The following is a 26,542-nucleotide window of genomic DNA, read 5'->3' as shown; positions in this document are numbered from 1 at the left end:
TATTATCTGTAATACTTTTATCTGAAAAAATAATACTTTGCTTTATTGAAAGCTGGATGGTCACTAGATAACTCTGCCATTGCCCCTGAAAGAACAGAATGGCAGGTGCTGAACTAAACTCAGACCCGCTGAGTTGGTCACAGTTCATTACAGGAGACTGCAGCCTAAGGACCTGGTCTGGAGCGAGAGGATCATGAGATTCCACCCTGACAAAGGTGATGGCTAGAGGCCTGAGACCTAAATAGGAGTGCTCTCCAGGAGGCGACAAAGAGGTCAGAGATGTCGTTAACCAGGGAACTGTGATATATGTACAGGAGAGGCCCCAGAGAAGGAATTACCACATACTGATTCCATAGAGGAGGCTGATGAATTAAAACTAAAACTATTAATGTTGATCTTAACCTTTGTTTCTTCTGTATTGTGTCTTCTTTTAAGAAAGAAAAATGTCTGTCAATTCAGGGCTGCCTTTTTTTTTTTTTTTTTTTTTTTTTTTTTTTTGAAAATGGTTCAATCAGTGATTAGTTAAAGATGAGTCACAAAAGTTGGCCCTATTTTCATTTCCTATTTTTGTAAATATAGCTGTTTTTGCACAAATGAGCTCTGGACCAATTTCTATTCTCCCAAACCATATTTCATATATCATGACACTGATGTATGAAGCTCCTGTATATACCCAAGCTATTGTTTTTAAATGTGACCACTAAGAAAAATTAATAATTTGAGTGTTGTCTAACACAGAGGATTTTTCTGCTTTTACAGACTAACTATTTCACAAAGGATAAAAGAGCATTTCTAATTATTATTATTTGACATATCATTAATTATATTAAAATATAATAGATACATACTTTATTGCAGTTTTTATTATACGATTTTCCTCCTTACTCTGGATGGTAGTCAGATCTCCTCCTATTTTTCTGCAAAAATCTCGAGCTTCAAACCATGTTTTCTTTTGTTGTTGTGTATTCTTACAAAAACACTAAAGAGAATATAGTTTACAATACAATATTCTATACTACGTTATATTATAAAATCAAGAAACAGCTCTTTTCCTTAAAAATGGGATTTTGTACAGCTAAACAAGTCAAAGAGTATGTTATGTACTGGTAACAGGTTACAGAGTGCTCTATTTGTAAATTTAACTGTTTCACTTTGCATGGAGCTCTATCACTCACTCACAGAAGTGAGGAATATTGGGGAGGATTTGTAGCTGTTAGAATAGTAGAGAAGGAAAGAAGTCAGTTTACAACTCATAGGAGCTGTGGAAGTGCCAAGGATACCCTGTGACATGAGTGGGAAGGAGAATTGTCAGAGATGAGAAAAAGTGGAGTGAGGAGCATCTGGGTATGCTGACTAGGGTGGCTTAGGCCTCACAAGAAAAGGTTTGAGCAGTGGGTGAGCACAGGGCTGACCAGACCAATACGGGGATAATGGAACCAGAATCAAAATTACCTTTGTTTGGGTTTGTTTAAAAAACAAAAAATTACAAAACTAAAACAAGACAGGACAGGGTCTCCTAAAAGAAAAACTATTAACATCTTACATTTATTTAGTACTCTTTGTTCTGTAGAATCCCAAAGCATGTTGAAAACACTTTGCACCCAGTCCTGCGCTTCTTTCTTAGATCATTTCAAATGTCTTCTAAAAAAGACTTCTTTCTTACGTCTTTGGACATCTGCCATCTATCATTTTTCATTTGAGGTGCTCAAAGCTCCTCCCAAACATTAATTTAAATTAGGGTTACCATACGTCCGGATTTTCCCGGACATGTCCGGCTTTTTGGGCTCCAAATCCCCGTCCGGGGGGAAATCCCAAAAAGCCAGACATGTCCGGGAAGATCAGGACATGTGGGCGGCGGTGCTGGGCCGGGGGTGCCCAGCGCCGGCGGGGCAGAGCGCCGGCGCTGCCGGGGGCCGCCGGGGCCGAGCGCCGCCGGGGGCCGGGGAGCCGGGGACACCGAGCGCCGGCACTGCCGGGGGCCGGCGGGGCAGAGCGCCGGCCGGCGCTGCCGGGGGACCGGGAGCCGGCGGGGCAGAGTGCCGGCGCTGCCGGGGGCCGGCGGGGCCGAGCGCCGGCGCTGCCGGGGGCCGAGCGCCGGCGCTGCCGGGGGCTGGCGGGGCCGAGCGCCGGCGCTGCCGGGGAGCCGGGGGCACCGAGCGCCGGCGCTGCCGGGGGCCGGCGGGGCAGAGCGCCGGCCGGCGCTGCCGGGGGACCGGGAGCCGGCGGGGCAGAGTGCCGGCCAGCGCTGCCGGGGGCACCGAGCGCCGGCGGGGCAGAGTGCCGGCGCTGCCGGGGGCACCAAGTGCCGGCGCTGCCAGGGGCCGGCGGGGCAGAGCGCCGGCCGGCGCTGCCGGGGAGCCGGGGGCACCGAACGCCGGCGCTACCGGGGGCCGGCGGGGCAGAGCGCCGGCCGGCGCTGCCAGGGGCACCGAGCACCGGCCGGCGCTGCCGGGGGACCGGGGGCCGGCGGGGCAGAGTGCCGGCGCTGCCGGGGGCCGGGGGCACCGAGCGCCAGCGCTGCCGGGGGGGCTGAGCGCTGGCCGGCGCTGCCGGGGACCGGGAGCACCGAGAGCCAGCGGGGCCAGGGGGTGCTCGGCAGGGGGTCCAGGGGGTGCTGAGGGGGCCGGGGGGCCGGCGGGGCTGGGGGATGCTCAGCCGGGGGGCCGGCGGGGCCAGGGGGTGCTCAGCCGGGGGCCGGCCCAGGCTGGAAACGCAGGGGGGGCAGCCTGGGCCGCTCCTCCTCCCCCCACACTCCCCCTTACCTACTTCAGGCTTCCCGCGAATCAAATGTTCGCAGGAAGCAGGGGAGGGGGCGGAGACTTTGGAGAAGGGGCGGAGTTGGAGCGTGGGCGTGGGCGGGGCTGGGGGTGGGGCCGGGGTCCGGTGGAGTGTCCTCCTTTTGGAGGCTTGAAATATGGTAACCCTAATTTAAATTAACCCATCAGCATCCCTGATAGATGTTAGCCTAAAGAATATGGGTAACGTCCTGTTCTTATCATGGGCCAAGTCTGAGACTCTCTCTCCTGCCTTGGGTGAACTTAATATTTGTGTTCCCATACCATCTATCCTTATATCCCATCCTGTCATGAGTGCAAATATGGAACTCCTTACTCACAATGGTGAGCATGACTCACATAAATAATCCCACTGATGCCAAGCTTTGTTGTTTGTATTATTTAAACCAGCATTTTAGCATTTCCCTTTTTATTAAGTATTTTTTTTAGAAATACTAGATCTGCTCTGTGTTTGTTGTTCTCTCTTTTCCTGTAGTTGCCTTAACTCATTTTTTCTTTTCGTAGACTGAATGTCTTGATGTATTTTGTTCCTTCTTCCCTCCCCCCCCCCCCAATTTTTTACTGAAGTTTTTTTTCCTCTAGTGTATAATCTTCCTGTCTTTTTCTTCCTTTTACTCCATTCCCCTTCTTTCTTTTCTTCTCTTGTTCTGGGTTGTGTTCTTTAACCACTTTCCTCCCTTTCAATCACCTTCCTTGTCAGTCTCTCCCTCCTTTCTTTTCCACTCTCCAATATTCACATTCACAGCAATATTCACTCACACTAGTACCAACACCTCACATAGAAGGACTGCCTTCCTTGTCCATCCCCAGGTCAGAGGATATTACTGGACAGCTGATCTTCTTCCATTCCGGGGTGGGTGTGGAATTGAGCTGGATCTTTAGGACTGAGTTCAGTTATCTGAGGCGAGCTTGGTCTAGTCTCAGATAAGGCAGAGAGAACTGGGTCCCCTCCTTTCCTTAAAATCAAGAGTGAAGCCTCTCACCTTCCACTGACTAGTTTAGAACTTACTTTGAAGCATAAACTACTATAAGCGCTTGATTCCCAACCCTGTGGGCATGTGGGAGAAGGAGTTGTTGGAGAAACAGTAGGTGGTGTCGCTCCCTCAGCCCATTGTTTACAGAGAAATGTTTCCACCATCTCACAATTAAGAACATCCCATAATCCAGCTGCAGTTCCGGTTCTCATAGCAACACAGCCTGGCTTTCTTCCTTAATGAGAAAAAGGTAGGACAAATTAGTTGACAATAATATAACATATTAATTGATTATTATTTATATATTTACAGCAGTACTTTTTAATAGCATTGTAATATTTACATGGTAGACAATGGTCTGAAGACAGTCCCTGCCCTGAGTAGCTCAAAAAAAAAATGAAACTTCTAGTTAACTTAATAAGACATTTTATGAGGTAAAAGATGGAGATTTTAATGCAAAGGCATTCAGGACGTGATTTCCCATTTACACTTGGGCTCGTTTACTATTCTAGTCATGTAAAGGGCCTTAATGTGAGTGTAAATACCAGGGCTCTGCTCTGGCTATGTAAAGTGGTTTAGTGTCACCAAAAATCAGGCCCTCAGTATATATATACACACACGTACACCAGCAGCACACGTGATATGCTAAGTCCCATGAGCACTTTTGGCAAAAAGGAAACCCCTATAGAATTTAAACATGAACCTTCACCACTTTGACCATGAGAAGTCCTGAAAATGGTATGCAGAACGTTATTCCCATATAGAGTAAAGAGCACTTAAGGTTCTGTGAGGTCTTCTAATTTTCCTGTGAAGACTAGCCAGCAGGTTATCCTTATGGAAATAGCACATCAGAAGTCATAGCATTCCTCTGAGAATAGAAATACCAAATCTCCTGACAATGAAACCAATCAATAAAGATGTATTGAGAACTATCAACAACTGTAAAAATCTTTTAATGGATAGAGAATGAAATCTCATTGGAGATTCAACATTCAGTCTTTTAGACCAGTGGTTCTCAAACTAGGGCCGCCACTTGTTCAGGGAAAGACCCTGGCGGGCCGGGCCGGTTTGTTTACCTGCTGCGTCCGCAGGTTCAGCCAATCGCAGCTCCCACTGGCTGTGGTTCACCGCTCCAGGCCAATGGGGCTGCAAGAAGGGCGGCCAGCATGTCCCTTGGCCCGTGCTGCTTCCTGCAGCCCCCATTGGCCTGGAGCGGTGAACCGCAGCCAGTGGGAGCCGCGATCGGCCAAACCTGCAGACTTGGCAGGTAAACAAGCCAGCCCGGCCTGCCAACGGCTTTCCCTGAACAAGCGGCGGCCCTAGTTTGAGAACCACTGTTTGAGACCATATTTAAAGTACAGACAATATACATCACATAGCACTGCAGTGCATACCAGGCATTGCTGAATTCCAGTGAGTAAACAGAACTGCTTCACCATTGGTCCACTTGAAAGTCCCTTGTTCCTCTACATCTGAAAGACCTATCCAGAAATATTGTTCAGGCCTCAGCCCAACCAAACTAATCAGGTAAGCTTGTTCATACCTATAAAAAGAAAAAGAAGTGTCAAACCAAAGAGAAATTGAGTTTTGTTTTCATGGTAGTATTTATTTTAAAACTAAACAAGATACAATTACTAACGTAATTCAGGCAGCACATTAACTTTGGAATGTTCATAATTTATAACAACTGAGTTCTTCTTTTCTTCTGTTCACTAAAAAATGAAGGCCTGAGGGATAGGATGAGAAAGAGGAAGTCAGATTTTTGTTTGTTTGCTTTTGTCTCAGTTTTGGGGCATTCTACTGACCATTTGGTAGTAAAATTAGGGATGCAGCTATGGCATGAGGTGGTGGTTTTATAATGTAGAAAAGCACTTTTCCAAAACAAAAATGACACATTCCCCTGGAAGGAAATTTTGTTTAAAAAAAGAAAATAATAATTCACAGGAGCAGGTAACTTTAACATTCCACCTTGATTTTTTATTTGCAGATTAGACCATTTTTATTTGACACAACATTAGATTTGATAAACAAGTTCTAGGCTGTTTTAGAACTTAGGGCTCTAAGTTATTTCCATCATTAGCACATATGTAAAAGTAAAAGAAAAAGTCATTACCGTACTTATTTTCAATTGAAGCTAGGTAACTCTGATTCCTTTCACATATTTTATTTGCTTCTGAAAATGTTCTGGGTATTTGTCCAATAGAATAACAGTATGTGCCATATCTTTTCCAGCCCTGTAAAATGACCATCAGGCATCTGCATGAGTTCTTGACAAATTGTGATATACTACACATTGAATGAACTCTACCAATTTTGAAGTATATTAATAACTTATTAATTAAGAGTTCATCATTAAAGCCAAACTAAGACATATTGAGGAAAAAAAGAAAAGAACGTCATCATCAGAGGCAGGAAATTCTTATTTAGCACTTACTCTCAGCATTTCCACTAGGGATCGTGGTTTTGTAAATTTAATTGAAGGAACACTACATGCAAACCTACAGTGATGTTTGACTAACTCTGTCTGCCTAACTATGAGTAAAATGACATCAGTACTATTTCCGTATTACAATGTGCTGAAAATGAAGTAGTCTCAATTTGTGCTTGGTCTACTGCAAAATTTTCACAGCCTCCAGAGTTGTGCCAGACCTGAAGGACATAGATGCCAGCTCTGCTGTAGTTGGCTTGTTCAGAAGAAAGTCATACCTGCACTAGAGCCCACCCCACCTTCCATCCATGCAGCTCTCCTTGCCCTCTATCCTGCTTCCCCCGCACTGCCTGCTTCATTAGCCATCTTTCCCTGCATCACAGGTTGTGCTACCTACTACAGAGCTGCAAGAAAGAACACATTTGGGTAAACACAAGCCCTGGCTAATGTGCTGCTCTCTCCAAAGTGTGCCCGGCTTTAGCAAAGTATTTAATTAGTCTTTTAATTTAATTAGCTTCCACACACTTCTTTTCCTCGCCTGCTGATTATAGTGATCTCAGCCCAAGAAACCTTAGAATGCGATTCCTTCTGAGGACATGCTCAATTGAGACCTAATGACGCTGACTTGGTGTGCAAAAGAGTGTAGTAAGAAGAGCATGGAATGCATTTAAGTAACACTATTGAGCTGCTTGTGAATGATTTTGTGACTATATTCGCCTGGGCACATACATATTATATACATATAAAAAATTCTCTGTGGAATTCTCTGGAAATTTTGTTTAGTGACATTTTTTACTCCTTTTGAGTGCTTAAATAGTGACATCTAGCAACTTTTCAGGGTTTGTCTGGCAACTTCTTGCTACGTGGAGTTGGCAATACTGTGGCTGTGTCCCCCCTTCCCATGGGCACTGGTGGTGGCTGCGCACCTGCTCTCCTCATGTTACGTGGTCAGGGAGTGTATGGTTAGGGAAGACCCCGGGCTCAAAAAACTCCTCCCTGTATAGCTCAGCTGGGCCCTGGGGCCAGGAGCTGGTCCACATGCCCAGCACCCCATACTGCTGTTCTCAAACTCAAAGAACAGGGCACCAAAATACAAGTTTGCCCAGGGCACTATTTTCCCTAAGGCCGGTCCCAGCTATCAGTATGGGAGCATACATATAAATAAAAAATGAATTCAGACAAGATTTGTCTTAACTGAAATAGTATTTTTTTTTCAAATTAGAAATAATCAATACCATAATTTACCAGCTCTTTACAGCAAAAATACTAGTCTCCTTCAAAAGTGGTTATTGTAGATGGCATAATGAAGGACAGAGTAACTGAAAGAGAGTGAAACTTAGTAATACAATTTAACTTCCTGGATATCCATATAATTCATTTTGAGTTGTTCGCAAGCAAAGCTCCCATTGATTTTGAAAATTAATGGTACTCTCACTGCCTACTTACTTTCTGGCAGCCTGCATCTGTGCTTTCCATTTCCTGAGATACTTGTGACAATGGTTTCCTTTTACAGATGTAACCAACTTTCTTTTCACAAAGATGATCTGCCCAGTAGCCATCCTGAATATGGCATTAGGAAGAAAGGAATGTCAGTGAAAAAGAGATTCAGAGTCTTTAGAAAACTGCTCATTTCCTTTATTTGTCCTGTTCTTTGAAAGAGAAAATCCTGTTTATTTCTCTCTTTCTTAAGCTCTTCTATTAATTGATTTAGAAATATAAATTGTATTACGTTCACAGAGCATATAGTGGTGACAGTGTCATTGTGGGAGCAGGCAAAGGTACTATGAAGGTTGTTTCCAGACCACTTTTGTCAGAAAATCTACTCTGCTGAAGTCTGCTACAGAGCAGACACAAGCATTGTGTGCTCATGGTGGTTTTCTTTTTGTTCTTTCTTGTTCATCTACTTAATCTGAAATAAATGTCATTTTAAACTAAAAGTCAATGTTTAGCTCTTTTTGTACTGAAACAACAATTAGTCAGTTAGCTTTGGGTATGTGCTGAGACCACTTCCTATCATACTAGCTAATATTCTGCCATTCTTTCCTTCCTTATACTCCCCCATTGGTCTATTTGTATTCTTCTGTTCTCGCTTATAATTAGCTTGTAAGTTCCTTGGGACAGGAACAGTCTTTGTTCTGTTTCTGTATAGCACCTAGCACAAGGAGGTCCTTGTCCACCACTAAGCTTCTAGGCACTGTGCTAATAATAATCTAATTCAATAGTTACATTAGTTTGAATCTAAGGATGTCTACAATTTTTAAATTACATCCATAATATAACTTGCACAGTAAATTGCCTTTGACAATGTTACTACAAAATATTAACAATATTTCAGCCACCAGCAAAGATGTTAAACTAATTCAATTTTAATTCATACAAAATCCATTGACATGTCTCTACCAAATGCCTGCCCCACTTCCCACATACCCCCCAGTAAATAAGCAAGCCTTGGAGAGCACTTTGTAATACAACAAATCTGGTTTGTCAGTCCAAGAGGGCAGTGAAGGAAGTCAGTCAAGGACTCATCACAGACAATGTGTACTAGCTTGAATGTCTCCAAAAGTCACAAGCATCTCAGTTTAACACGAAAAGAGAGAGAATCTTTCAAGTGGGCAGGGCTGAAATCAAATAGGTCTTTATTGACCATACCAGCACCTTAAATTCCACCTATAGGCTCTTTGGCAACCTGCAGATCTCAAAGCACTGGTGAAATGTGCTGTCTGCATGAAATACCACTTAACAAGTAGGCAGCCACTTCCTTCACCACTCTAAATAGTATATGCTTATGAATGATAAATCACAGCTAATAATTGCATAATTCACCACAAACTAATGAAAGGCACCACTCCTCACCAAAAATAAAGCAAACCTTAGTGTATTTAGTTTATCCAAGAAAAGGTTAAGAGGTAACAATCAATTTCTGGTAGCAGAGAGCTCTCTAATTTAGCAGGCAAAAGCATAACAATGGCTGAAAGTGACGCTAGAATATATTTTTACTAGAAATAAGATGCAAATTCTTAGCATCTTACTAACCATTGAATGGTTAGTTGTAACCAGCCATTGAAACAACTTAGGTACTATGTGGTGGATTCTTCATCACTCTAATCTCATCCTGTGACTCTAGGCCTCAACATGGGCCTGTAGAACCTACTCTTTAGTCTAGCCCTGGCTAGGTGGTGAAATTGGGGGTCAAAACCAGATGTATATTGGGAAGCTACCTTCCATGTTAACTGTGTTAATATTGATTGGATTACGTTACCTGGCCCTTCACAGCTACACAGTCTTCTTGCCTGTTTGTTCTGGTTGGTTCTCCACGTTGCCATTTGGTGTATGTCACAGGAGTCCCATCACTCCATTCAAAAAACATTTGAACCTTAAAGTCATTCAGTCCAATCCACAGCTCATCTGTTGGCTCTAAAACATAAAAGCAGTTAGTGTGTTAACAATCCGTCTATAGGATAAAGTTTCATGTTGATTTTGGAATGAGGAAGTTGTGCTCAAGAATTTTAAGATGTAGCACAAAGAAGTGAATTCTTGCTGCTTTATCAAAAACCTTGGTTGCTCCTCTTAACAACAACAGTTAGACAAATAACTGGGGGTCTTATTTGTTACAATAGCATGGTTCTAGACTTTGTCCAAAACACATTGCTAGTATATTTAGAATAAACTAATGCAAGCAAAACTTTACTTTAACTCTTCAAAAATCAGACTTCCTGTTCTCACACACTATAGCCACGTACCAAGAGAAAAACAAAAGTTACTCATACTTTTAACCAACACTTTAAGCAGGGCTGGGTGAAATTCTCTTGCCAATCATTTTTTTTTCCACCCCAAAAAAGTGAGATTTAGTGACCAATGTTTTTGTGAATTTGTCAAATTTCACTGAATTGCTCATTTAAGGTAAAAAATAACTAAATAACCCCATTTATTTTTGACATTTTCAAAACAAAATGTTTTACTTTGATTTGAAAGACTTCGTTAAAAAAATTCTCTTTAATTTTAGAAATTCAAAAATAGTTAAGTGATTAAAATTGAAATGAAACATTTTTCTGAAATGAAATGTTTCATTCAATCCAAAATAATTTTTCTTCAACTTTTTGATTCTCTGAAAATTAAAAAAAAAAAAAAAAAAAAAATCAGTCCGATTCCAAACTAAATTTTTCCTTCCAAATTTTCAGAATTGCCAATGATCAAAAAAATCTGCTATTCACCCTACTCTACCTTTAAAACTTTTTAGCAAAATGTATGTACCCTACTCACCTTATGCCACATCTCTTCAAAGACAAACAAACAAGACAAATGGGTAAAAATAAATACCTCACATTGCTATTCACAGTAGAATCCACACTTTCATAATAGGTAGGTAAATAATAGATTTTTCAGTTCATTGATAATTTTGAAAAATTGAGGAAAAAATCATTTCAGGTAAAAAAAAATTAATTTTCAGCAAATCAAAAAGTCAAAAGAATTTTGTTTCAGTTCAAATTAAATGTTTTGTTCAACTTGAAAGGAAGTTTCAATTACAATTTTGAGCTTAAAAAAAATATATATATATATATATATAAAATTTCATATTGTACAACTGTACTTTATTTTTCATCATTTATCAAATAAAATCTATCCCCTCCACATGTCAAGTGAACTCTGATCTATGTTCTTTGGCTACAGACATTTTAGTTTAAACAATATAAACCAGCCAAGTGGAACATTATAAATATGAACACAGGCAAATTACTGCCCTGTGAAAATACTCACTGAACCCAAGCTGAGACACTATAAAGCTGTGCTCTTCAATGTTGTGGATACTGGCCAGATCACCATACTCCTTTCTACAAGAAGTCAAGGCTTCTTTCCATATTTTGGGCTCCCTGTGAATCATGTAACAGTGACCTGCGTATGACATCCATCCATCTGGGCATTTAATAGGACCCAAATCATCTAAAATTAAACAATGTATCAGCATAATTAAAAAAACAAAGTAAATGAAACTGGTTGTATTTGCTTTCATTCAGTATAAAAGTTTGAAGGTCAGGTCTAATATTTCATGCAGAATCTGCTATAGAAAATATCAGTATAGTCAAATGAGATTAAAAATATGAGCATTTCAAAACACTTGAAAAAGAGGACATTTTACAATTTGTAAGATGTACACATTTGAATATAGCTACTATTTTCAATGTCAGATGTAAGATTTTCATATATTACAGCTAAGTATTGTGTAGGTATTGACATCTTTTTCTGTATTATTTCATAACTGATTCTCAGTTAACTGAACATCAGAAATTGTTGTAATCTAACGCTGAATGACTTGGATTGAGTATTTTTTGAATAGATGCTTTCACTAAGAAACATCAGACCATATATGGGACTAGCTGAACTTCCCAGATATGGATATAGGGAAAAATTACAAGGAAAAACCCTGTTCCCTTAAAATAACTTGTGCACCACCTCTGTGATGTGTTACTGTTTTCTTCCTTTGCTTTTTCACTTCTTACTTTCTTCCCCTTTAAGAACAAATGATTCACTTTGTTTCAACTGTCTTCTCCCCTTCTTATGTTCACTATTGTGAATATTTCAGTGAAGCATTTGACTGGCAGAAATGCTGTGGAAAAGGTGGATTTTAAGTTCCTTTTCTCCTCCCCCGTCTTTACTTACTACTGTGCCAGCGGGTTATAAGATCCAGCCCACAATGTTTAAACAGGGTAAAGGGCAGAATGGTTGCAAAATGAAAACCAACAAAACAGAAGAGTGTATGTGTACATTAGGAAAAGAATTCCTACCCTTTGAAAATAGTTCATAATTTCATATAGATAAAATGCATTTTATCTTTGTATCTGCTCACCTTTGCAGCCTGGGATGCTACAGCACAGATCAACAAACGTTATTTTTATTGACTGACTTACCCGAGGGGAGAGTGAAAGAATCTAAACTGGTGGTTCCCCTTTTACAAATGTAGCCAAGTTTCCGATCACATTCCCAGTTTTCCCATTTAGCATTTCTTCCAGGATTTAAAGCTGCACAGATTTTTCCAGACTCTGGAGAGGGACTTCCTTTGAAAAAAAAGACACAAAAAGAGAGACTCTCCCTATATGTCAAGTACGGTTCTGAGTTATAAATATGACTGGGGAGCTCATTCCTGGATGAATGTTAACCAGGAAATTCTCATTTTTTCCCCAGTTTCAATCCAAACTCAGATTTGCAGTCTTAGAAATATCTATATGTAGTATTCATGTTTAAGGAAGAGGAAAAGCATCTGAACTCGAGGTTCATTCTGTTCCATCATCCTTTTGACCTTAAAAATCCCATCATAATACAAGACAGAAAAACAAGAAATACTGAATTTATAGGTAAATCTATTTTTATGATAAAAAATGTGGCTGGCGCACACATACATTTCTGAATGTTTTATAACGGATATTTTATAAGAGAAGCCGAAATAGATGCTGATACAACTGCTTAGAAGTATATTTAATGAGCCAGATCCTGCCCTTACTTATATCCATGTAATCTCAGGACAGAATTTAACTCAATATCTATAGTACTGGAATATTGTAGTCGTCTATAGATTCTTGAACACGCTTTTGTTCACAGTAAAAATTATGCATGTGTAAACTGACCTCTCGGAGTAGAGTTATTGTGTTATAATTTGAAATACATACATGGATTACCCTGTCCCAAAACCACTGACCAAGATTTAGCAATTGTCTGTCACACTGGTGGTATAATATATTCAGCAGGTGAGACCCGGGAAGCATGTGGGGGGGGGGGGGGAGGGAAGGTTATACTGTGATAAAAGGTTATTTAATAGTAGACAAAGTAATAGAACTGTTTGTCAAAAAATACAAAAACAAAACATAACAGGGATTTTACTCAAACCAGAATGGAACTGGATTCCACCTATCTACAATAACATTAAATATATTAAGCGTATATATATAAAAAAATAATTATTTGGATACACATGCACACTATAACTTTCTACCAAGGGTATTTAACCACATGTAACCATCTAAATAAAAACAAATATCTATATCTATCTCTGTATGCACAGGCTATTATCTTATAGGTTATTATTAATTATCATCATCAGTTCAAAGTTCCCCTTCCCCCCAGTCTCTCACTGGGGGCTGTCTAATGCCAAAGTTACTCTTTGAGCATCATGTGCCTCTTGTGCCTTCCTGAAGAGATGGACTCCGCTCCAGTGAATGGTGCTTTCTTGCGGAGAGAGAGGGGGTGCACATTACACAAAACCCTCTAGATCTGAGGGCCTTTTGTATTTCTGTCCTGGTTCTCCAGGACAACGTGAATCACTTCAGATTTGACAAAATGCAAAAAAGATACCAATATGAAATTTCTAAAGATAGCTACAGCCAGGGCTGGCTCCAGCTTTTTTGCTGCCCCAAGCAGTGAAGAAAAAAAAATAAATAAAAGAAAAGCCTGATTGAGCAGAGTGATTGAGCTGCCGCCGAAGTGCTGCCGAAGAGGAAGCGAGGCACTGAAAGACCCACCACCAAATTGCCGCCGTGGATCCAGACATACTGCCCCAACAACAGACCGAGTGCCGCCCCTTTCTATTGGCCGCCCCAGGCAAGCTGCTTCCTTCGCTGGTGCCTGGAGCCGGCCCTGGCAACAGCACACGACCCAAGGTTTAAGAATCCAAACTGCCTTCCAAAATCTGAGAGGGACGAGGTGTGGAGCATGTTTTCAGAAGTCTTGAAAGAGCAACACTCTGATGCAGAAACTACAGAACCCGAACCACCAAAAAAGACAATCAACTTTCTGCTGGTGGCATCTGACTCAGATGATGAAAATGACCATGAGTCGCTCCACACTGCTTTGGATCATTATTGAGCAGAACCTGCCATCAGCATGGACACATGTCCTCTGGAATGGTTGTTGAAGCATCAAGGGACATGAATCTTTAGCACATCTGGCATGTAAATATTTTGTGATGCCGGCTAAAACAGTGCCATGCAAATGCCTGTTCTCCCTTTGTGAGGTGACATTGTAAACAAGAAGCAGGCAGCATTATCATCTTCTGCAAATGTAAACAAACTTGCTTGTCTGAGCAGTTAGCTGAACAAGAAGTAGGATTGAGTGGAGTTGTAAGCTCTAAAGTTTTACATTTTGTTTTGTTTTTGAAGGCAGGTTTTTTGTTTTTTACATAATTCTACATTTGTAAGTTCAACTTTCATGATAAAGAAATTGCACTACAGTACTTGTATTAGGTGAGTTGAAAAATACAATTTCTTCTGTTTTTATAGTGCAAATATTTGTAATAAAAATAAAGTGAGCACTGTACATTTTGTATTCTGTGTTGTAATTGAAATCAATATATTTGAAAATGCAGAAAACATCCAAAAATATTTAAATAAATGATATGCTATTATTGTTTAATCATGCGATTAATCGTGAGTAATGTTTTTTAATTGCTTGGCAGCCCTAGCTGAGATCCATTGTGGTGATATGAAAACAGAATTCTGGTTTTAAATATTCAACAGATTTATACCTACCTGGCGCCCAGTTCAAATATCTGAAAGGACTGCCTCCAATCCATTGCCATCCACTCTTTAAATCCAGCCTGTTAAGCCCAGTCCAGAGAGCAGAACCCATACTTTCAGTTAACCCTAAACAAGAAATTACATGACATGCTGCACTATTACATTTTTGGACAGGACCAGTCAGTAAAAATTATACTTTGTAGATTATTCATGTCTATGCTGCAGACATCTCAGACAGGCTAATAAGAAGTTAATTAACATTTCATGCTGAGATTTTGACAAGAAGTTGCATTTCTTAAGTCAGTATGAGAAATAAAGCCTTTATTTATGGCAGCAATTGCAAAGTGAACATGAGCAAAATTCTATAGAGTAAACTCAGCCTTGAAGCTATACGTAAAACACATTAACAAATGGTCAATTTCATTATTATCCTGCTCCAAACTGGAGGTTAAAAACTGCTCTTCTGTTCACTGACAACGATTCCTAAAGTAGCCTAAAATACCAAATTTCTTGACATTATTGGAACCATCAGCACATACAGCCATTCATACGAGGCTAACCACCTTTATATAAACTCTCGGAAGTAGCATTAAACACTAAAAATGAATCAAATTCCCTCCATCCCACCGCTCCAAAAAGACTATCAGAGGAGGTAGCTGTAATTCTATGCCTAGTATTCCCTGAATGCAAGCCAGGGCTTTCTAGTGGTTTGTTACTTTACCTCTTAGATACATTTGCTCATGCATTTGTGTGATACTTAATAATTCTGCATTCTGCTGCTGACAGCTTTTCCTTGCTTGGTGCCATGTTAGAGCTGATTGGGAGTTTATCTGGTAGTGGGTGCCTGTTGAAGGATCTGTCTTCCAAAATCTAATGGTGTCTTTACCTGCAGAGAAATGAAAGACACAGTCTGATTACTAGTAGTGATGACTAACCAGGTAAAATTAGTTCTGGAGTCAAACAGAGTCTGATATTTTTATAAAACGTCCTTGTGCCAGTGCACAGGAAATCCGGGAACATTTCAGGAAGGCCAAGGAGACAAGATAATAATGCCAGCACACCAACAATTATGTGAAACCGGCAATTATTGCCACCTCTGGAGTGGGGGGACACTTGGTTAGTAGGGTTTACTTCAGACTACGGTCTGCAGTATAACTAACTGGACAGAAAGTGCCATATTTGCACGGAATATTATCAACGGAATCTGCTGAGTACAAATCTATGCAAAGGTCTGTAGGACTCAATTCTTCTCTTGATGGAGTTATGCACACAGCCACCACAGAGAGCAATGGAAGCTGTGTGAGCAGCCCCAAGAACTGAACTGAGCCTTAAATAGTTTCTAGATTAATACACTTTATGGGGTTAAAGAACATCTGGTATGCTTCCTCCTGTAGTAGACTGACCATTATAATGTCACGGAGGCATAGATTTACTCCTTTTTTGGATTCTTTTGCTTTTTGGGGTTGTTGTAAATCTGAGTGTTCATAAAATACAAAAGAAGAAATAAGTCAGCTATTGAATGGTAAACAAAGCCAATCCAAATAAAGAGTTGAAAGAAAGGCTTGATGATAGAGTTGGTTGTGGATCGCAAACTTTGGAAACAGTTTGCTCAAATGCAGGTGGAGGGGATTCCTTTATGCTGGATGTTTGTAGCACCCTCTCTAGGGACTTGAAGAAGTGTGTCTTAATCAGGAATCTAAATCATGATAGAAAAGCATTTTGAATCCATAGGAGAGGGAGTGAGGTTTAAGGATGAGAGACATCATGGAAGAAGGCACAACAATGGAAGAGAATCTAAGGAAGAACAGAGACAGTGAGAGCTGAGATATAAGGTGGTGGATGAGAAAGTGAGGAGAAGAAACTTGTTGTTCATGTTAAAGTCAAGAGTAAGTCAGTGAAGGGATTTGGAGAAAGACTGATGTAGGCAGAGCCATAACAGAGGAAGAATTTTAGCAGCAGCAATTTTGAGTGACTGAATGTGGGGAAGACAGTAGAAGAAGGAGAATGTTGCAGTGGTTCAGACAAGTTGGGACTAAGGGTTTTTCATAGAGGGTTTTATTTAAAAAAAAACATTAGAAAGCATAAAACTAGATGATTGCAACATGAGATATTAACCTCTTTAGAGTCAGCAAATTCAGAACTAAGCATCCTACATTAACTGTAACTCTGTTCTCATGTGCATATCCATTACAACAGGGTCTCATTGCAGGATTACACAATACTGGGCAATGCACATGCTATTAGTACAATATAATAAGGTGTAAATGAGGTACATTCTATTATACTGCTTTTCAGCAAGACTTTAAGTGAAGGGAACTGCATGCTCTTTTATTTTTAAATTGCACCCTTTTCTAGTCACATATGCAACATTTTGTATTACTGCCTTGCAAAGAAGAACAGGATGTGGGAATGAGTCAGATGCTGCAGTTTTATCTGTTAGACTGTTCGACATTAGCAAGACAGTGACATTTTGCTAGCGTTGGTTTGTTAAATACTGTGCTGTAAGCAAATAATATATTAATGCAGAACTTACATTTTAATGGGCAAAATCCATATAATTGGTCTGCATCAAAGTCTGCAGTTGTACCACACCAGAGCCAGCCATCTGTCCGGCCAGCATCTGTACACTCACTGTACCATTTGCTATTAAACTTGAAAGGGAATACGCAGGGTGCCCCATTTGCATTTCCTAGCAATGTAAAGATATCTAAGGAGACAAAATAATAAAGACACAGAAGTAATAATATATTAATGTAAGCAGGGTCTCTGGTATATAGAATATGCTGGAGAATGCCTTCCAAACAGCATCACATTCAGGGTCATCTTTACCAAATTTTCTTTCTTCCTTCTATTGAAAAATTCAGTTCAGCAAGTTCTGAGACTCAATTAGCCTAATCATTTTATAAAACAGTATTAGCCTTGACATGAAAACTTTCCCAACTTAACATTTACAAATCACATTTCTATTACAAATTCTGTTTCTACAGAAAGTCAGTAAAACTCTAAAGCATGATGTACTACTCTCTTTTAAACAATATCAGTGTTTACATTTTTATGGAGTATATAAAGAAATTACTTGTCTATATTCATACAATTACTCTCTTTCTCTCATATATATATTGTGACAAAATAGCCGATGTTGCTATGGTGGGTCCCCCACTTTTCTTAGTGGGGGGCGGGGGAGCCTAGGACACCACCACTTGCCCCTTGTCTTGGGACACCAAGAGCCCCGCTCATTGCACAGGAAGGTGGTAGAGGAGGGAAACGGGGAAGGGGTCTGGGTTTGCTCCTCACTCTGATCCCAGCCCCACTCAACCCCTATAGGTTTCTTCTCCCCTTCCCCCTGGGTCCTTGACACTGGGGGTGGGAGTCTCCCTGCTCTGCTGGGACAGGGTCTCACTTCCTCCGGTTCTCTGGTCTTTCAATTCTCAGCAACACACCTCCAAACTGCAGTTCTCTCTCCTTCCTCGCTTAACCCTGTCTGCCTGAAGCAGGGTTTTTTTTAATTAGGTTCCTGAAAGGGCCTTAATTGGCTACAGGTGCTCCAATTAACCTGTAGTGACCTTCCCTAATCTACAGGGAAGCATGCCTTAATTAGCCAAGGGCTTATATATTGCCCCTACCACTCTCCCACTGCTCCTTGGCCCTGCTATATCACTATATATATATAATCTTAGGACCGTCCATTAATTGCAGTTAGCTCACACGATTAACTCAAAAAGATTAATCGCAGTTTTAATCACGCTGTTAAACAATAGAATACCAATTGAAATTTATTAAATATTTTTGATGTTTTTCTACATTTTCAAATATATTGATTTCAATTACAACACAGAATACAAAGTGTACAGTGCTCACTTTATATTATTTTTATTACAAATAGTTGCACTGTAAAAATGATAAAAGAAATAGTATTTTTCAATTCACCTCATACAAGTACCATAGTGCAATCTCTATTGTGAAAGTGCAATTTACAAATGTAGATTTTTTTTGATACATAACTGCACTCAGAAAAACAAAACAATGTAAAACTTTAGATCCTACAAGTCCACTCAGTCCTACTTCTTGTTCAGCCAATCGCTAAAAGAAACAAGTTTATTTACATTTACGGGAGATAATGCTGCCCACTTCTTATTTACAACTGTGCAACTCATGGGAGGGACCCAGAGGGTGGCACCAGCTAAAGGGGGAGCGGGGGTACGTGACCTCCCCATGACCCTAACATGACTCCTCTCTGCCCCCAGCCCGGGGGGCCCATGCTCTCCCCGTCCCCTTCCCATCCCACATTACCTGGGGGCATGGCTGTGTCCTCCTGCTGCTCCAGGAACCGCAACATCAAAAGAAGCAGAACATTGGGCTGCACGCTGGCAGCTCCTCCGACATGGCTGTACCAGTACCACCCCCAGCTCCACCCTGAGCCCTGTCCTCTGGTGGGGCTGTACAGGCCACAAACAGGAGATGCAGCTGCGTGGAAGGGCTGGCAGCAGTACAGCCACACCAGAGGAACTGCCGGTGTGGGGCCGCCTGGCAACCCCACATTCTGCTCCTTTCACCGCTGAGGTTCCCTGCTGAATGTGCCCCCCAGCCATCTGGGGGGCATGTGACCCTTCTTCCCCTTCCAGGCCACCATTCCAGAGGACAGGCTTCCATGCTGATGATGCTCATTAAAAAAAACAATGTGTTAATTAAATTTGTGACTGAGCTCCTTGAAGGAGAATTGTACCTCTCCTGCTCTGTGTTTTACCCACATTCTGCCATATATTTCATGTTATAGCAGTCTCAGATGATGACCCAGCATGTTGTTCATTTTAAGAATACTTTCACTGCAGATGAGACAAAATGCAAAGAAGGTACCAATGTGAGATTTCTAAAGATAGCTACAGCACTCAACCCAAGGTTTAAGAATCTGAAGTGCCTTCCAAAATCTCAGAGGGATGGGGTGTGGAGCATGCTTTCAAAAGACTTAAAAGATCAACACTCCGATGTGGAAACTACAGAACCCGAACCACCGCCAAAAAAAAAAAAAAAAAAAAAATTAACCTTCTGCTGGTGGTGTCTGATTCAGATGATGAAAATGAACATGTGTTGGTCTGCACTGCTTTGGATTGTTATCAAACAGAACCCATCATCAGAATGGACGCATGTCCTCTGGGTTGGTGGTTGAAACATGAATGGACATATGAATCTTTAGCACATCTGGCACGTAAATATCTTGCTACACCAGCTACAACAGTGCCATGTGAATGCCTGTTCTCACTTTCAGGTGACACAGTTGATAAGAAGAAGGCAACATTATCTCCTATAAATGTAAACAAACTTGTTTGTCTGAGCGATTGGCTGAACAAGAAGTAGGGCTGAGTGAACTTGTAGGCTCTAAAGTTTTACATTGTTTTATTTTTGAATGCACTTATTTTTTGTACATAATTTTACCTTTGTAAGTTCAACTTTCATGATAAAGCGATTGCACTACAATACTTGTATTAAGTGAATTGAAAAATACTATTTCTTTTATTTTTACAGTGCAAATATTTATAATAAAAAGAAATATAAAGTGAGCACTGCGTACTTTGTATTCTGTGTTGTAATTGAAATCAATATATTTGAAAATGTGGAAAACATACAAAATATTTATATAAATAGTAGTCTATTATTGTTTAACAGCACAATTAATCATAATTAATTTTTAATCACTTGACAGCCTATATATCTATATATAAATCTGGAGAAATACATTTACATTTGAATGAAATATAAATAGTTAAAAATACTGACTTAAGGAAAAAAAAGTGAAGTCCGTGAAAATAACTAGTTTCTTTGCATACCCTCTAATCATCAGTTGTTGAGTAACCATGAACACTGAGCAAATACAGGGAAATGTATACAGCTCAATGGAAAAAGTAAAACTAAAATGAAAAATAACCTACTACTGAGGTAGAAAAGATTGGTGTGTCCCAAACAAATATAATTAAAGTACTGAAAAGCATTTTTCCATAACAAAAAGAAGTTTATTATAAATGTTAAACTTTCTCAATTGTAGACCAGTAAGTCTTACATGTGTACTTGGCCAATTGGTTGAAATTATAATTAAAAACAGAACAATGAAACACCTGGAAGATCATGATCTGATAATGTTTAACCAGCCTGGTTTCTGCAAAGAAAAATCATGTTCATTAATCTTTTAGAATTCTTTGACTATGTCAATAAACTAGTGCATAAAAGAGAACTAGTTGACCTACCTAATATAGATTTCCAAACCGCCTTTGACAAGAGGCTACTACAGAAGCTAACTAATCCTCAGTTATTAGGCAAACTATAGTCATGGACCAAAAACTGGCTAGGAGGTAGAAAGCAAAAAGTAAGATTAAATAGACAATTTTTATCCTGGCAAAATGTTAACAGGCCAGTGTCGCAAGGATGCATACTAGGTCCTGTACTGCCTACTATATTTGTTAATGATTTGTAGATGGTGTAGCAATGTAGCAAAATTTGCAGAGGGCACAAAGTTATTTAGGTTAGTCAGGAACAGAGAGGACTGTGAGAAACTTTAGAAACACCTAAGAAAGCTAGGTGACTGAGCAGCTGTTGTTGCATGCCCTCATCTCTGGAGCTAACTTGTGTCAAAACTGACGTCACCCTGCATACTCCCTGGCTGGCCAGTGAGAAGCTGCAGGGGTGTGTGTCTGACTCAGTTTCCTCTTATGGGCTATCAGTAAGTTCAGTGAGGCTTTATGGAGTGAACAGTGTCCTTTCCGGGGCGGGAGGTGTCTCATTTATTTAGTCAAAGGCCAAAAGGACATGCAGGGAAGTCTTCATCCCTAGAGTCCTAGCTGGGGAGTGAAAGTTAATCTTAGTCTGTCTGCATCATTCAAATCCATCTTTCTCCTCCTTCCAAGATCTTGATTTATGATCCTCTTCTGGAGTCAGGCCTCCTGACATCACCTGAGGAATAGTTTCTTCTCGGGACACAGGGCCTCTGCAGAGGTCAAACCACTGCAGTTCTTCTCTGGAGCGGCACATAGTTCCCCAGTGATCTGGATCTCCTGCCACTGTCTGGTAAGGTCCTTTTGCTGAAACTGGGCCTCCCTAGGCACTTGGCATCCACAGCTCTTCCCTCTCAGAGCTTGCTCCCTACAGGAGCACCTTTCCTAAGTTCATCTTTTCTGGTGGGCTCTCTAACCAGCTCCCCAAGAAGCTCCTTATCTCGGGAAAGCTTCTTCTGTTCTGCTGATCTTCCTGACTGGGCCCTCTTAACCCTTTATTAGGCCCAGGTATTGCTTAGCTATTTAACTGCAGCCCAGCCATCTAGGCAATTAACTACTTACAGGTAGATCTGGGTTGGCTCATTCTCCTTAGTGGAGCTTGTTTTAGGTAGGCTAGGTGCCTGACCCTCTCAGAAAGTCAGTTACCCTGTGACAGCACCCTGAAGACAAATGAAATTCAATGTACATAAATGCACAAAGTTATCTATTGGAAGCAAAAATGTGACTTGTACACCTCACGGGATTCTAAATTAACTGTATCAAAACAGGAAAGGGACCTGTGCATCTCTGTAGACAGCTCAGTGACAACCTTGGCTCACTGTGCAGCTGCAATCAAAAAAGCAAACAAGATGCTAGGCAGCATAGCGAATGGGAGGGAGAATAATGTGAAGAATATAATAACTTTATATAAACCAATGGTGCAGCCTTATCTGGAATACTGTTTGCAGTATTGGTCATCCCCTCTCAAAAAGGATATTGCAAAATTAGAGTACAGAGAAGGGTAATAAGAATGATCAAGCACCTGGAAAAATTATTTTATGAAGAGAGATTGAAATGATTGGGATTGTTTACTATGGAAAGGAGATGAATAAGAAAAAGTACATAAAATAAAGACTGATATAAAGAAAGTAAATCGGGAACTTCTGTTCACCCTGTCTCATACACGAGAACAAGGAGACATTCAATTAAATTAAAAGGTGGGAAATTCAACATTGATAAAAGGAAATACTTCTTTACATAATGGATAGAAAGACTGTAGAACTTACTGACACAGGAAGCCACTGAGACCAAGGACCTCGCAAGATTCAAAAAGGAATTGGATGTTTACATAGATAGCAAGAATATCCAGAAATTATAATTGAATACAAGCATTTTGGAAGAGATATTACACATCATGCTTCATGGCTTTAGCCAGTCTCTAAATATTAGAGATCAGGATAAGACCTAGTGTATGGGGCAGATCACCTTGCATCTGCCTGCTACAGGGTTCTTATGCCTTCCTCTTAAGCATTTGTTGCTACTCACTGTCAAGGCACAGTACTGGACTAGACGGACTTTGGGTGTGATCCAGTGTGGTAATTTCTATGCTCCCAACTCTGTTCAGATACTGTGGCGAAGAGTGCAGTACTAAAACTAACAGACAGAAAGAAAACTTCCCCTTATAGCAAGTAGGTGTTGTGACTGAGAAGAGACTGCAAGATTGGACCCCAAATAAATAACTTTATAGCAACATGAGGCAAAGTCTCTCAACACTTGCTGCCCATTGTTATCAAAAGAAAACTGGGAAGTGAGGGAGCTGTAGGGAGGCTGATTCACAAAAGCATCCCTAGCCAACAAAGCACTTAAGCACATATCTGACTTTTTAAGCAAGTGCCTAAGTCCCACTGAATTAATGGGAGTTAAAGACCTGCTCAAGATCTTTCTGGAATAGGGATGTATTTAAACATTTGCTCAAGTGCTTTTCTGAATCAGGACTTTAGAGACGAAATTATCTGAATTATGCTCCTGGTCAATGTATATACACCTCTACCCCGATATAATGCGACCCGATATAACACGAATTCGGATATAACGCGGTAAAGCAGTGCTCTGGAGGGGGGGGAACTGCACACTCCGGTGGATCAAAGCAAGTTCGCTATAACACGGTTTCACCTATAATGCGATAAGATTTTTTGGCTCCCGAGGACAGCGTTATATAGAGGTAGAGGTGTAGTAACAACTATCACTAGCTATAGCAGTTGAAAACCAAACTCCCAGAAGCACTGACTTGTGAGGTAAATGAGGGAACTTGATTTTTTCACTAATTTCATTTTTAAAAATATTTCTTTAAGATGGATTTCTGTTCCATATATGAACTGGTTTAAAATATAAATTAATCTTTCAGTATATTCTCTCCATCCAGATTCATAATCAATGAGAGAATGGGAGAAAAATTCCTTTGAGGCCACCAAACTTGATGGGAGCAGTCAATATAAGCCAGTGAGCAGAATGTAATTTTTCATGCAGAGTAGCTGAATAAACTAACAAGATGATGATGATATATACAATATTTACACACAGTGTAATTTCACATTTCTTTGTCAAAGAAGGCAGGTACAATCACTAAGACACCAATGCAGCAAATCACATGCTTAAGTGTTTTGCTGGATCAAGGTCCAATTTCATCTACATGTTGTAGCAGTCATCATTCCCTACGTGTTGCATCTACAGTGTAATCACATAGTTGTCCTTGTGTCATTATTAACACTTAGCTAATAGAATTACCTTTCTCAAGTTAGCCATCCAACTTGGAAGGTCAGTTCACTCACGGCCCAGTTCTGCAATATATCCATATTCAAAACTGAGTCAAGGATTGTGGGGTCAAATGCATAAGAGTCCATATGCTCTAATAAATGCACAAAGAAATTAGCAAAATAATAAAAGGATTAATTTTCAGATCTTTACCTTCATAGCCCCAGGAGCACAAATCATCTGTGGTTCCATAGATCTTCCATTTGCTCTTTACACTTGCTCCCTTGGATAGTATGATATTTTCTTCTTCTCGGTTGCCAGAATAAAAAAATAAATCTTCTCCTTCAAGTGAAAACAGGGTTTCATTTCTGCATCCCCACTGTTGAAGTTCACTTGTCTTGTTGCAAGGATTCAGAGTGATTGCAACCTGGTCTTTCTTTGAAGGCACTCCCAAACATAGCTTCAATGCCACACTCAAAAGCTGGTGATCAGAGACCCACCTGAATTTTTGTGACTCATTGTCCTGGTTGCAAATGGCAGTTCTGACTGAGCTAGAACTGTGAGCTTGTACACAGCGCTTGTGGTCTTCATTATATATTAAAAATATTCCACTATCTGTAAAACAACATGAGAAAACACATTTTTTTGGCAAGAGGGGTTTGTAAGCAGAAGAGTAGATTTTTTCCTAGTGAAGGAAGCATGATTTTTACCACTTAACTATAGGTTCTGTTAAACCTAAGCAGAAAAAAGTAATTTCTTCTGAAGTACTGATAACGGAGGAGAAATCAGGTGTGACTCATGCATGCAGAGAGAAGCAAGCACATCGCTCGCCCGCACTGCTTCTTGCCGCCCCCATTGGCCCGGGACGGCGAACCGCAGCCAGTGGGGGCCGCGATCGGCCGAACCTGCCGCGTCAGCATGTAAATAAACTGGCCCGGCCAGCCAGGGTGCTTACCCTGGCGAGCCGCCTGCCAAACGTTGCCAACCCCTGAACTAGACTAACGTCTGTGGTAATGTCTTATACATTTGTACAGCCTGAAACACACCATTGGTAATTTATATATTTTAAATATGATATATCATAAAAATCAACAACTCCATTTTAGAGACTCAGATTTTAAAGTTTGATAAATCCTAAGGCCAAATTTCATTGCACTGATTGTCCATTCACTGGTGTCATTATTGTAAAAAACAAAAATAATAATAATAATGCTGTGCAATTTGTTGCATTACTGGCAATCATTTATTTATATAATATCTAACCTCCTCTCTGTCATTTACTGTGCTATCCTGGTCTGATTTTACTTTTTTAATAATCTCAAAATCAACCAATTGCCTATTTCAGTTATTTTTTTGGAAAGGTTCCTACAGAGTATTTCTAATTCTCCATACTGAACCTTTCCACTTTCATTTTTCAGAAATATCAATTTCTAGTCAAATCTTTCAGGCTGAACCCTACATTCCTTATACAGTCAAAACTCATTGTGTCAAATACCGTCGCTACCCTGCTCCACAGAGTAGAACCAGCTGGCATTGTGTGGACACAGAGCTCTGTTCATAACCTGAGGGGACAATGTCCTCTGCTCCAGGCATGGCAACACTGTATAATGTTCCAAACACATTTCCTTTATTGTAAATCCAATTTTGAGTCTTTGATTCTCCTCTTATGCATCCTAGTTCCAATCAGAAGTAACTCCACTGAAGCGAAAGGAATTACACTTGTGTAAATGAGAGGTGACTTCAGTCAGAACTTGTCTCTCCCTAGGAAACATTTGTGAGCATTTAAGGTTAAGCAGACAAGATGCTGTTTTTCACATCTCAGCTACACAGAGCTGCATCCCTATTCCATTTCTATAAGCCATTCAAATTAATAATTTCAGAAATAAAATATAAAGAATAAGCAGACTGCATCAAATGGGGTTAAAGTGACCCAGGAAAAGCATGAGAAGAGAAGCACTTTCATAGCCTTATTTACAACAGACCTAGGCCTTGGACTTGGACTTACCCAGCTGCTGAATAGTTTCATGGATGAGAGAGAGAAAAAACAGGAGTAGTGAGAGAGTCATTGCACATATTTAATCGCTTTCTTCTGATGTGTCCATAGTTCCCATCACAAACTAAAAGATTCATATGAAATGAGCTGCACAGTAGGGCCTCCTTAGTTCTGAAAGCAGATGGATCAGGGGAAGTTTCTAAATAAAGAACTATCCTGTCACATGTGGCATTTTGAAACACCAGGAATTCACAGAGCAAACTTTGATTTTGTAAGTGAATCGCTTTCTACTGAGGCTAAAGTCTTCTTCCACAGAAATGCAAGCGATAAACGAAGTGGTGTCAGTTCAGTGCAGATTTT

At 40.5% G+C, this 26,542-nt stretch overlaps 1 protein-coding gene across 1 annotated transcript in view; it reads right to left on the bottom strand.

Moving 5' to 3' along the window:
• LOC128832915 (macrophage mannose receptor 1-like) overlaps positions 1-26,339 on the bottom strand; it is a 58,028-nt gene extending 31,689 nt beyond the window's left edge. Inside the window, exons 1-13 of the mRNA XM_054020620.1 lie at positions 26,195-26,339; positions 24,403-24,804; positions 17,232-17,405; positions 15,420-15,584; positions 14,711-14,824; positions 12,101-12,247; positions 10,953-11,135; positions 9,457-9,611; positions 7,644-7,757; positions 5,888-6,003; positions 5,164-5,312; positions 3,805-4,004; positions 849-979 (exon numbers count right to left, since the gene is read on the bottom strand). Of these exons, the coding sequence (XP_053876595.1) occupies positions 849-979; positions 3,805-4,004; positions 5,164-5,312; positions 5,888-6,003; positions 7,644-7,757; positions 9,457-9,611; positions 10,953-11,135; positions 12,101-12,247; positions 14,711-14,824; positions 15,420-15,584; positions 17,232-17,405; positions 24,403-24,804; positions 26,195-26,255 (2,111 nt within the window). The 5' untranslated portion in view covers positions 26,256-26,339. The remainder of the gene's footprint in view (positions 1-848; positions 980-3,804; positions 4,005-5,163; positions 5,313-5,887; positions 6,004-7,643; positions 7,758-9,456; positions 9,612-10,952; positions 11,136-12,100; positions 12,248-14,710; positions 14,825-15,419; positions 15,585-17,231; positions 17,406-24,402; positions 24,805-26,194) is intronic.
• Between the last annotated feature and the right edge of the window lie 203 nt (positions 26,340-26,542).

The sequence above is a fragment of the Malaclemys terrapin genome, chromosome 2 (assembly GCF_027887155.1).
Source record: "Malaclemys terrapin pileata isolate rMalTer1 chromosome 2, rMalTer1.hap1, whole genome shotgun sequence".
NCBI lineage: Eukaryota > Metazoa > Chordata > Testudines > Emydidae > Malaclemys > Malaclemys terrapin.
This window is presented reverse-complemented; position numbering and strand designations above follow the sequence as displayed.